Source organism: Saccostrea cucullata, unplaced genomic scaffold (assembly GCF_032062105.1).
Source record: "Saccostrea cucullata isolate Sc308-1 unplaced genomic scaffold, CSIRO_AGI_Scuc_v1 ctg101, whole genome shotgun sequence".
Taxonomy (NCBI): Eukaryota; Metazoa; Mollusca; class Bivalvia; order Ostreida; family Ostreidae; genus Saccostrea; species Saccostrea cuccullata.
In genome coordinates this window covers 639045-652477 of record NW_026939309.1, presented here as the reverse complement: position 1 = coordinate 652477, position 13433 = coordinate 639045, and the positions used below count along the sequence as shown (strand labels likewise).

The 13433-nt window shown below is 34.7% G+C and overlaps 1 protein-coding gene across 2 annotated transcripts; it reads left to right on the top strand.

Annotated features, from left to right (window-relative positions):
- Window positions 1-4659: 4659 nt before the first annotated feature.
- Window positions 4660-11060, top strand: LOC134252769 (CD151 antigen-like). 2 transcript variants are annotated; one of them, XM_062735283.1, is made up of 9 exons: window positions 4661-4845; window positions 5508-5576; window positions 5946-6146; window positions 6343-6417; window positions 7517-7633; window positions 9952-10045; window positions 10401-10543; window positions 10659-10742; window positions 10847-11060. In XM_062735283.1, exons 2-9 carry the CDS (start codon window positions 5517-5519, stop codon window positions 10910-10912), a joined length of 840 nt encoding a protein of 279 aa, XP_062591267.1. In that variant the 5' UTR covers window positions 4661-4845; window positions 5508-5516; the 3' UTR covers window positions 10913-11060. The 2 variants fall into 2 exon arrangements, with proteins under 2 accessions (XP_062591266.1, XP_062591267.1); XM_062735282.1 differs by having other exon boundaries at window positions 4660-4845; window positions 10659-11060.
- Window positions 11061-13433: the final 2373 nt, after the last annotated feature.

The following is a 13433-nucleotide window of genomic DNA, read 5'->3' as shown; positions in this document are numbered from 1 at the left end:
AAATGATCTCATCACAAGGTTTATATACTGAGTATGTGAAGTATAAGAGTCCCAGCCTTTACCGTTCAAAAGTTATGGCCAAAGTAAAAAAGTTTTACATTGAAATATATATTTGAAATATGAAAATTCTTTAAAAAGTTATGGTCAAAGTAAAAGTTTGGAATTTATGTGTAAAGTGCGTCATACTCTAAGATCAAGGTCAAAAGGTCAAATTTACCCAAAGAAAGGTCTTGTCACAAGGAATATACACATGTGAAATATGAAACTTTTCCACTAAATCAAAAGTTATGAGCAAGGATAAAGTTTTTCCTAGCTACAATTCAGGTGAGAAATGTTTAATGTCCCCTCGCTTTCGCGAAAGCGGGGGACAAAAAAAGGAGGGGAGCTGAACCTACCCGTTCTGACGCCTATGACGTTGGTTAGTTTATAAAGTCTTTGAATAACCACGTTTTTTAGAGCAAACAAACTTTCAATGAACCAAACTTGCACTTTAACAAATTATGAAGTGTTTAAAGGTTGCTTCATCTTGAGCATACGGTATCATGGAAGTGTTCTATCAAAAATAGCTCAAGAGCATATATATTTTATGAGCAAACACCATCTCCAATCCTGTGAACATGACAGGTCTACGGTTCAAGGCTGAAGGCGTCGTAGCATAAAGTAATCTGCACACTACGCTTCAAGGTCTGCGAAACTATTATTCTACTGAAAACCGATTCCAGCTACTTTTAGCATATAGGTTTTAACAAAATTTTACTTTCACGAACTTGAGCAAAAACACCATGTTTACAAAAATCTATAATGTTTAAACTTTAGGTTACCTTTGTGACACATTGCTCCGTCATCGTCCGTCGGTTGTAAACTTTTGAACTTTTTTTCAATTTTTAGCTCACCTGAGGTGAAAGCTCTAGTGAGCTTTTCTGATCACATTTTGTCCAGAGTCTGTCTGTCTGTTCATCCGTTAATTTGTAAACTTTTCACGTTTTCTACTTCAAAACCACGAACCCAACCAAACCTTCTATCCTTAAGTAAAAGGGATTTAAATTGTTTAAATTTACTTTTTTTGTTGGCATGTTTTAAAAATCTCAAGAACCACTAGGCCAAAATATGTTGAAATGTATACATGTATATATGAAAAAAATCTCAAGAACAGCGAAGCCATGTTTAATAGAAATATTAATATGGTATCATTTTCAGGTAGTGAAGATTCTTTGTTCAAATCATAACCCCAGTGGAAATCAAAGATTTATATAGAAATCTTTCAGAATATTTTTCTCAAGAACAACAAAGCCTTGTTAAGTCATGCTCTTTTGGAAGCAACGTCAGGTAGTGTAGATTCAAGTTTATTCAAAACAGGCCGCGAGTACAACCGAGTATACAGAGTGGTAAAATGGGGGATCAAAGTTTTACATCGGAATATATTTCAAAACCACCAGATTGTGTAGATTCAAGTTTGTTCAAATCCTGACCCACCGGATTACAGAGAGACCACAATCCTAGGGGGTTCTGAGTCAACACGTTCCCGGTTGCTGGTGTCCAACGGCATCATGTTGACCCAGGACCCCTACCATTGCGAGGATGAGTGTCCACTTGTCTTTTTTTAACTTTTTATATGTATTTTCGACTTAATTAATTTGTGAATGCCCTTCTTGAATGGTATAATTACATGATGGACTGAGAAGTTTAAATGGGGATTGAATTTACATATCTTTTTTTTTTTTTTTTTGTTGAAATTCTAAAGAATAACTTATGTCTATGCTAGAGGACATTGATTTTCAGTTAATGCCATTTACTAGATCCTACTGGTGAAGATTATATGTTTTCTCTCCGTATATGTCATTCAGTCTTTTCTGTATACTTGGTTTTCCGTTCGTTTTTCTAGACGCACATACTGCGCTGATTTTTGGTCTTGAACATAAATGAATCTATCTCGATTTAGTTACTCATCTAGTCCGTCTTTACTTCTCAGCTATCAGACATGTCGATCCATGTAGATCTTGTCCAAGTTCTAAGTTTTTAGAGATCACGTTTTCCAGCAATCTCCCTTGATTCCCATGGGCGCTAATTGTGCCCCATTTTTAACAGACATATTTTTCTTTGTTTGTTGTTTACGTTCCTTTCGAGAATTTTTCACTCATATGGAGACGACACCCTTTATATATTTATACTCGGTACTCAGGGCCATTGAGTGGAGGGCTCTTTTTGGTGCCAAAATTGACTGCGACATGGGACCTCGGTTTATCCGATCTTGTTCAAAGGACCGCACTCGGGGCCTGTTTTTATATTCGCATGAAACAGAATTTATTCAAATATTTTCTATATGAAAAAAAATTCTTTTTGTGACCTTGAGTTATATCGACGAAGTTTTATTTATTAACAATATTCATTTTCATTCCTTCTTTGATTCAATACATCCCTTTTAATTCGAAATAAAAGACACCTCGAGACCATAAACTGAGACCGGACTTAATCTGATTTTGAATATCTTGCGTTTTATTTAAAATAAGTACATGTACTTCAAAATACATTCGCAGTTTGGTAAAATATTCCAATTTTAACATGTGATGAAAATTTTGTTTCATTATCAAAATTATTTCAATACTAATATTGAATTGACATGTTGACTATAAAGTCTGTTCAGTTCATGGTCTTAGGAACAGAAGAGTCTGATGAAATCTATTCCAAATTTGAATTTTTATTAGAAAAAGAATCGAACAAAGCTTGATGACAAACGTGATGACTTTAACTTTTAAATCGTCAGCTTCCCTTATTGACACGGCAATATACACACATCACTTGTATATGGGGTTTTATAATTCTTAATTGATGTAAAGTGCAAGAGCATGTTGGATGTATTAACAGTGTCTTCAACGAGTTAAGTTATTGACAAACAAGTTGACGAAACAAGAATACCAACAGCTTCGTTAACAGTCATTATCTTTTTAGTGTTATGCTGTACTTATGAACAGTGTCTTCAACGAGCTAAGTTTTTAAGAAACTGACAAACAAATTGACGAAACAAGAATACCAACAGCTTCGTTTACAGTCATCATTTCTTAAGTTTTATGTTGTACGTATGAACAGTGTCTTCAACGAGTTAAGTTATTGACAAACAAGTTGACGAAACAAGAATATCAACAGCCTCGTTTACAAGTTTTATGCTGTACGTATATGAACAGTGTCTTCAACGAGTTAAGTTATTGACAAACAAGTTGACGAAACAAGAATATCAACAGCCTCGTTTACAGTCATCATTTCTTAAGTTTTATGCTGTACGTATGAACAGTGTCTTCAACGAGTTAAGTTATTGACAAACAAGTTGACGAAACAAGAATATAAGCAGTCTCGTTTAATGTCATCGTTTTGTAATCTCTATGGTCGATACAATGACATTGTCAGCAAATTCAGTCTATCATTTAAGTCAAATACTGACTGATGTTTTTCAAACTAATTGTTATGGGCAATTATTTACACACTGAACTGTCGGTGTAATCATGACGAAAAACACATGTACACAACGGGTGTGACCAGTCTTCAAGAGATGCTCACTCCTCCATGGCACCTGATCCCACCTCCTGATGTTTTAGAGGTCTGTGTTGGCTCAGTCCTGATTTGTATTGTTTGAAATAGCTTGTTAGCTCCACACATTTTATCTTACCTTCAGACAAACACAGCATGTCCCTTTACCCTTCCTGTAAGTATTGATCTTTGTTGTTTACTTTGGTGCAAAGAAAGTTTGCAAAAGACATTGCAACTCAACCTTTAAATTCTAAAGCTTCCATTTCCTTCTTAGTAATCCGAAATATTTTAATTGAATAAAAACCAGATGTTTTTCTTTGCAGAAAGGATTTACTTTGCATAAACATGGATATAAAACATCAATATTGATTAAAGCAACAAGCTGGAATATTTTCTAAGTAATCAAGTCAAGTAATTCTTTTAATTCAACAGAAATTTAAAGTTAGTAACAATATTGATGTAGATAAGATTAAGTAATTTGTCTAAACAAAACCCCAAAACCCCAACAAGTAAGAATCGAAAATACTTCTGAAATGTAGGTAAATACCTAAGGCATGCGTCTCATGGCCTGGACTCCACTCCGCGTTAAAACGGCGGGCCCATAGACCTCCTGAAGGCGGAGCGGTGGGGGGGTCGCCCCATCTCCTTCCCCAATTTTGCTAGCTGCAGATCTGCAGCTCGTTGGTCTAAAAAAAAATGGGATGGATAACCAGAGGCGGGGAGACCGGCCTGTCGATACATTTTTTTCGGATAGCTACAGTTCTGCAGCTATACAATTTTGCCAGGAGGCACTTTTTGTAAGTAAAAATTTACGAAAAATAAACCAACAGTGCCCTCTCTGTACATTAAAAAAGCAACTGACGGTTATCCCCATCTAAATCTGCCTTCTCCCTCCCCCTAATTTACTGAAGGGATATCTCGTCAGAGGCCTTGTATTGTGTTTTTCTATGTTTTAATTAAAACTCCGGAAAAAAAATCAAGTATCTCTGAAATATCTTTATGAAAATTGCTATTTTAGCGATATTTTTTATACAGTATTTAAGATAAAAGACAGACACAGAAAAATACAAATCACACACAAAAAAATCCACCATCCTTAAACCAAAATAATGCCTAACTGAAAGTTGTTGGTAATCTATTCATCTACAGCCAATATTTATGATAATATATATATTAATGTATAATGTAATTCTCTGTAGAATGTTACCTATTCGGGTGGATCCCTGACATAATTAGCTAGGTGTACAGAGGGGCCGGAGGGGACAAAAACGTAACATACTGACGTCATACCGGCAAAACAGTAGTGCGGGATATAATGCTCAAAAGGTAAGGGCGCAAAGGAAATTTTTTCAATAAGAAAAATTTCTTTAATTTGACATATTTGCAATCACATTAACAATTTCAAATGTTTATTTTTTTATGTAAAAAAAGGCAAGTTCAATTATCGATTTCGTTCATATTTCAAACTGGAAAAAGAACAGAAAAGAAAAAAGTCGGCATTGTGCTAATAGTTTATAGAAAAAAGGGGGGTGCATGCTTGTTTCACCACCTCATGATGGATAATCAATTGCTTGAATAAAAACTCGTCTTTAAAATGTATGGTTTAAGTTTTCAATAAATAAATTAATAAATAAGAGAAAAGGAAATGATTCGAAAATTGATTAATTATTAGACTTTAAATTGATTTTTGAGGATCATTTTGTTAAAACGTCTATAATATACTACATAAATTGTAGTAAGTTTATTATTAACACAGAAATGTTTTATTAATGTGTCATGACTGTTGTATATAGTAAGCTTCCTTCTAGCACCTGATCACTTCCTGGTGTTGCGTAATCATGCACTGATCAACTCCCGGGTAAAAACGATTACGCTACATAATAAAGACGCATGGTATTTTGTTTGACAAGTCGTGAAAATTTGAGCTAATTAGTTAAATCCTAAAATTAGATTTTATATGTGATGCATCTTAAACAATTTCTTTGCAGGATTCTGAGATGTCAAGTTCGATGAGCTTTCTGAAATCTGGATCTTTGATCTTCAATCTTCTGGTGTTTGTATGTTTTTCTGTTTTCTATTACATGTAACCACCTATTCCAAAACGAGGAGTTAATCACAGAGTCAACGGATTTTTCAGCTTATCATTTGTTTTATTTTCAACCATTTATTTAAAAAAATGTGAATCGGCGAATTTCACAATTTTAAAACTGAAGAATTTAGCCCGTGAAGTACTTATATTATCTTTTTTCTGGGGGAAAATTCTTTTCCCCAACAGAATACTAGTAGTGTAAGATATACATTTAATTCTTAGTGATAATTTCAAAGTAGCTATTTTTGTAAAGAAGAAGAGTGTTCGTGTTTGATTTTTTGAGATGACAATCACGTGACTTCTGTCCCTCTCCTATTTATGAAACATTTTTGTACAGTTGGCCGGGGCAGCCTGTACGGCTTTAGGGGTGTACATCCTAGTATCAGACTATGGACCGAGAGAATTGTCCGGAGTCCTGGGGAATGAGCTGTACCATATCGCGGCCTATGTCGCCATCGCAGGGGGCGCTTCTATCGCCGTCATCTCACTTTGTGGTTGTGTGGGTGCTGCCAAAGAAAGCAAGGTCATGCTGGCCAGTGTAAGTCCAAAAGATAAATAATTATAACAATAAAATTCGTAAAAAGACAAAAAAAAAAACATGTTACTTCCCAGAATTACATTTCTAAAATTATTTGCTCATTGATTAGATTTTCCAGGGGTATTTGTTTCAAATACATTGTATAATGTGATGATAGTCATGGACACATAGATTCAAAGTTTAATCTTTTTTTCAGTATTCTGTTTTGATGACGATTGTATTCGTCGTATTACTAACAACCTCAGTGCTAGTTTTCCTGTTCCTTGGTCAGGTAAGTGTAATTTAAGAGTGCGGGTAAATGGGAGAAAGATAATGTTAGATGATGAAAATTGGGGTGAACGTGGGAAAAAAATACCCCCGTATTAATACTCCATCAATAAAAAAAAGGTAAAATATTTGGAAGCATTATTTTCTTATATAAAATGAAACATTTAAAAAATAACAAATCTTCATGAAGTATGCAAAGACTTGCTTAGATTTGTATTGGAATTCCCATGGATATTAATTAAGCTCCGTTATTAGCAGACCTATTTTCGTATTCATATGAAGCAGAATTAAATTTGTGCAAAATCCTATGCGTGAAAAGAAGAAAACACTTGTTGTGATCTTCAACTCGACATTTAGACATATCGACGACGTACTGTCAATTAACAATGGTAATTTCCATTCCTATGTCGATACGATATATCCTGGTGAGCTTTAGATAAAAGTTACCACAGAGTCTGGCACATCTGTTTCATACTTGGATTTTTTACTTGAAAGAGACATTAATGGTAATCTAACAACCAAGCTCTATGATAACGTGATGACTTTAGCTTTTATATCGTCAACTTCCCTTACTTACAGCAGCAATACGCCTTAATCATCTGCATACGGAGTTTATTTATCTCAGTTGATTCGAAACAAACGAGCATATTCTACCTATGAACAATTTCTTATACGAGGTAAATTATTGACAAACAAGTTGATGAAACAAGAATATCAGCAGTCCCGTTTAAAGTCATCTTTTCGTAAGTTCTATGGTCGATACAATGACCTTGTCAGTAAATACAATTTTTCATTGAGTCAAATGTTGACTGATGTTTTTCATACTATATTGTTAGTCCATTATTTATACACTGAATTGACGACGGATTTTTCTGTTATTTCCCGATCATGACAAGGAGCACAAGCGGGTTTGACCGGTCAGCAGGGGATGCTCACTCCTCCATGGCACCTGATCACTCCTCTGACGTTTTGGAGCTCCGTGTTTGCTCTGCTCCTATCTTGTATTGTCGAATTATCCTCTTTTGAATTTACTACCTTAAATTATGTATATGACAATTAATTGTCAAATATTCAAATTTAAATTGAACAAATTCTCGTTGAAGACGTCACATCAGACGAGGGAATCGATGAAGACCGTCCTAATAGAGAAGTATGGCGTCAACCAACAGGATCCTGAAAATCGCGTGGTGACGGAGATGTGGGACTTCCTACAGAAACAGGTGCGTGGTCTAACACACAATATGACAGGCACGTAGCAACGGGGTAGGGGGGGGGGGCTCCCCTCCACTTTTTTCCCCAGCATATACTATAGGAAATGTTCATTAAAAGGCTCCCCCCATTTTTGTGATATAAGGGAAATGTAGTATTGTTGGTCGAAAAAATTGGTACTGGAAGAAGGTTGGCATTGAAAAAAGTTGGTCTTGAACACCCCTCCCCCTCCACCCACCCATCCCCTCTCGAAATAGGATTTTCTTCTTTGGGCATTTTTTTTTTTTGGCTTGTCAACTTTTTCAGGTAAGTAATTTTTTTCCCTGGCTGCCCCCCCCCCCCCACTTTCAAAAACGATGCTACGTCACTGATGACGGTTACAACATCCGCTCAAATGCAAAATACCACCTATAAACATACTAAAATTGCAGGTACATGTATATCATCTTATCCCTCCTTAAATACAGAGCAAAGAATATGTGCAAAGATTTTCGAAAAAGTCCCTATGAAAAGTATTTTTAAAGGCATTCATATTGGAACTAGATTTTTGATTTGGTACAAAATGCATAAGTTGGGATTGTGGATGATATTTTTTCGCTCGTTGACTGAATATACATGTAGTTGCCTGTGATTTTTCTTGTCTATGATTCAAGTTTTGAAAAAAAAATATCATTTAGAACAAAAAATTGAAATAAAAGACAAAAATACTGTTATAAATGCTCACTTGTTTTAATTTTCAAATATTATTCCTTCACGTTTAAAATTTAAAATTCCCTTTACCCAAAGGTGTTTTGTGTCAATTTATATACATATTATCATCTTCTTCTCAATAACTCCTGGTTCAATTTCAACCGAACTTGCAACATTCTTGTATGATGAGATTTTAAGATCATTCAAATGATTGTCATTACTTTCAATGAAATATATGGAGAAAACGAACAGACTTCAATCTCAAAGGTCTATCAAATAATACACATTAGGAGAATAGCAAACACGGGCCTTAAAAACATCAAAGGTGGGATCAGGTGCCACGGAGGAATGAGCAATCCCTGTCGACTGGTCACACCTGTCATTATAGGAAAATATTGTTACTCCAGAATTCAAAGAATGTTTATGAGCTCAAGTGCATACATCGCGTTCAAAATATACTGAGAACTGAAACTTTTGATATTTCTTGGTTATATTTAAACAATAAAATGCTTTCTTTGTTTGTTATTACTGGAATTAACGGAAGCAGCTGTTGCAGAAAAATTCATTACCCGCGTAAGCGGGTTATGTAAATTTTTTCTGCAATAGCTTTTTAATTCCAGTAATAACAAACAAAGAAACATTTTATTGTTTATATTTATATCTGTTAAATACTCATTTAGAGCAGGATTAAAAAGTTTAATTATTGTATTAATGATGCGAACGTCTTAATACATTTCATTGATGGAACAGCCACTGATCAAGAAATCTGTACAGGCGACATGCCTAATGTAGTTCATGCAGTGATTAACGCAACGGGTTTTCTTAAGAAATAAAGGAGAAAATATTCAGTGGATGTAAATATTCCTTAATTAATGTAGTTGTTCACTCTCTCATTCAGTTTTTTTTTCTAATCTATGAACTTTCCGTCTGTATATCGACTTGACTTTCATTTGTGCAGCGTTAGTTGCTCGTGTCTTTATCAAAGTCTTCTTTGCTATGTTGTGATATCGATCTCTGTGATTGTCTTTAATTCTGGACTTTTTTGCAGTTGAAATGTTGCGATGTCTCTGTGATTGTCTCTTATTCTGGCATTTTTACAGTTAAAATGTTGCGGTATCTGTGACATTCTTCTTGTGCAATTGGAATGTGGCGATGTCTCTATGATAATCTTCATTTTCGGTCTTTTTGTGCAGTTGAAGGGTCGAGGAGCCTATAATAGTCTTCATTTTTGGCAATTGATTCTGTGATAGTGTTTTGTGTGCAATTAAAAAGTTGCGATGTTTCTTAAATAATTTTTAAAGCAATTAAAATGTTGCGGTTTCTTTGTCTTTTTGTGAAGTTAGTTTTGTAATGTCTTAATTCTGATCTTGTGCAGTTAAAGTGTTGCGGCGCCTCTGTGAAGTCTTTAATTCTGATCTTGTGCAGCTGAAAAGTTGCGATGACACTGTTATTGTCTCTCAGTCTGGCTCTTTTTTCAGTTTGAGTGTTGCTGTCACTGTTAGTGTCTAGAATCCTGGTATTTTTTTGTTGTTGAAGTGTTGTGCTATATCTGTTATTGCCTCTCATTCTGAACTTTTTTGCAGTTGAAGTGTTGCGGTGTTTCTGTTATTGCCTCTCATTCTGGTCTCTTTTTTTGCAGTTGAAGTGTTGCGGTGTTTCTGGAGACGCCAATTCCACAGACTCCTGGGCAATCTACAAAATAAAGTCGGAATGGTTCAGAACCAAGGAATCCGGTAAGAATACTGATATTTTTAGCCCAAAAATGATAAGATTAATTATGGTAATGTTGCAGCATGTAAGCTGTATCTACTGCTAGTCCAGTTTGAATGGAGTTGACAACAACAAAATGTTGATACATATGCACATGTACTTTATCACTTTACAATCCAGTTAAAATGTGAAAGAGTGTAAGTTTTGAAGTTTTTCAATGGTAATAATGTTTACGATTTTCTGAACAATTTACTTTAAATAATTTTACGTAATTTGACAAAATTATTCGAAACTCTTCCAACGAAAAACCTAAATACGCCATGCTTCACATATTGTTATCTTATTTATTTTTTTTTATCTAACTTTTCTTTTTTTAAGATGGTCAGTTAGTCCCGGAGAGCTGCTGTAACCCGGATGGGGATCTAGCAATGTGTAACAAAGCCTCCTCCTTCCAGGGCCCTCCAAATAATGACCCTCCATTTATCGGTCCCTATAGGAAAAACCCTTACATGTACCATACGGTAAAACTTTTCATTTTATTGTCAAAGACTCCGGTATATAACGATTAAACAATTCTAAAAATACTATTCCTTGTTCTTAGCATTTAAAATAAACAAAATCCACTACTTTTTCCAGGGGTGTTATGATGAAATTGTTCACTACATACAAGGCCACGCCCTCATGATTGGTGGAATTGCTATAGCCGCCATTGTTGTCATGGTAACTGCACGCTTATTACCAGTTCTAAGTTATATCTCTAATCAATCTGTGAGTCTTATTACGACTTAGCCTCGGTAATTGATCTTTTTATTTCTCTTTTGCAGCTTTTTGGAGTCATATTCGGGGTGTGTTTATGTCGGTCCATACGAAGTCGAGGCTATAGATATTAATATTTATTTACAATACAAATATGTTTTATATAAGTTTACTCATAATAAAGACATTCTTTTTATAATTAATGTTTCACAAGTTTTCTTTTTGGTATGAATTTGTTTCCCGTTGTGTTAAAAATATCTTTTCATACGGAGTCGAGAATGCAGTATTACAGTGTATATTTTTGTCCCCCGCTTGAAAAGTGGGGGATATTAATTTGGGTTTGTCCGTCCGTCTGTCCGTCCGTCCGTCCGTCTTTCTGTCTGTCTGTAACGCTTTCGTTTCCACACGATATCTCGAGAACCCTTTGTGCTTTTGCAATGAAATTTAGCATAGCAACTCCTTGTGGACTAAAGAAGACCCCTATTGATTTTGAGGTCAAAAGGTAAAAGGTCAAGGTCATAAATAAGCAAATTCTGTCTGTTAAAACACTTTCGTTTCCACACGATATCTCTAGAACCATTTGAGCTATTGCAATGAAATTTTATATAACAGCTCCCTGTGGCCTAATGAGGACCCCTATTGATTTTGAGGTCAAAAGGTCAAAGTTCAAGGTCGTAAATTTATACATTCTGTCTGTGTGAAATACTATTATTTCCGGGCGATATTTCTTGAAGATTTTGAGCTTATGCAATGTAATTTTATATCAAAACTCCCTAGGACGTCTCTCGCCCCTCTCAAAGTGCCCCGCCCCGTTTGTTTTATTAGTATTTATAGTATTACATGTCGCTATTTTTAGCGCAGGGGCATGAGGAGAGTTATTGCGTATAAAACAGGTTCTCGGCGGACTTTATGTTCTTATTACATCTATTAGAACTGTTTAATAAAGGCTAAAGAAATCAAACACCATGGATTGTGTAAAATTTTGAGAATACCGAACATGAAAACATGAATATATACATGTATGTGACTTCACTTCTGCATATACTTCACCCTATTTAAAGCGATTCCGTGGTCTAGTGGTTATGTCTCTCGCTTCAAGTGTGAGAGATCTCGGTCGAACCTCTCTTTTTTTTTTTTTAAATACTTTTTTTTACTAAATGATAGTATTCAGCATGTGAAATGAAAAAATTATGAGGTTATAAAATCATCATTACAGTGTGATAAAAATTCCATATAAAAAAAGCTTCTATACACATAATGAAGAATAAGCAATCAAATCTTTATATGCATATTGACATACATGTATTTTATTTGCTTCAGTATACATGTATACATTTAATAATTCTACAAATTCAGTCAGGGGGAGCCGACTTTTTCCCTAAGCGGGGGACACGAATTCTCTGAATTAGCTTGTTAAACGTAAAATTACTTTCATGAAAAAGTTGTTTGCGCTTACGTATACGAGTATTTTGTATAAGGGTTAGGAAATTCATGTCATTATATACAATTACCTATTGCTTTTTTAAGTTTTAAAATATAATCATTTAGATACTAGGAATTGTTATCTGTTAATACAAAGGATAAGAAAAATGAAATGAACTGGAATCAGGAGCCATGGAGGAGTGAGCATCCCCTGTCGACCTGTCCGTCGTGTGCTCCTTGTCATATTAAAAAAAATCTGTAGACAATTCATTGTGTAAATAGTGAATACATGTAATACAATTTAAAGTAGTCCGAATTAATATGAATATCTAAAATAAGTAAAATTATCATTAATGATTGTGTGGAGCATAGATCTTTATCAACATGCACGTCATATCCCGGAATTACTAGTACCCAAAAGGAAAATTGGCCTATTATCGAACCTGACAAAGTTATTAGCATAGATATTTTTTATATCCAGTCACTGTCTTATTAAACCTTTTATCTACCACAGACATTTTAACTTGGGGTGCGTGCAGTGGTTCCAATGTAGAGGGTACAACAGACAGTCCGTCTTGACTTATCCGACATTTGACAAATGAGTTTTACACCCTAAACGCAATCCTAAAATAAATTCGATTACAAAAGTTTATCCTGCATTCACAAAGCGCTGTTATTTATCAATCTGCAGAGAACGAAATGTTCAGAATCAATTAGATTTCTGTCTTAATGGCCACGTGCTTCACCTTTAAGGTTTTTGCTATAAACAATAGCACATGGTTTTGTAAATGAACGGCGTTCCGTGTTTATTTTAGCTAATACTTAATCAGCGGCTGCAGTTTATCAATACCCATAACTCATTATGCATTCATTTCTTTGTGTAAAGCAATTACATGGGTAGCGTCAGATGATTCAATATAGTAAACCCAGGCCACAGGCACAAATTATAGCTTATATTGTATTATCTTGTCTGGTCAATGGAATTCGTGGCCAAAGATCTTCAAAATTTAAGTTTTGCCCAAAAGTGGCAATGTTCTTAAACCTTATTGATATAAACTTCAATATAGATATATCTAATGGACACAATTCGTAAAGTACTCATTGTGTGTTAATTTTTTTTTTTTTAAGGTACATTTTATTTTGACCAAAGATGAAAATTGTCCAAGACATGTCCATGTAATTCAACTTCACAGAGATTACAATTAGGAAAAACTAAACGTATATATTTGCTCA

Coding starts and splice junctions, on each gene's coding strand:
- LOC134252769 (XM_062735282.1), top strand. CDS start 5,517: ATGTCAAGTTCGATGAGCTTTCTGAAATCTGGATCTTTGATCTTCAAT. Junction 6,147..6,342: donor GCAAGGTCATGCTGGCCAGT/GTAAGTCCAAAA, acceptor TCTTTTTTTCAG/TATTCTGTTTTGATGACGAT. Junction 6,418..7,516: donor TTTTCCTGTTCCTTGGTCAG/GTAAGTGTAATT, acceptor TTCTCGTTGAAG/ACGTCACATCAGACGAGGGA.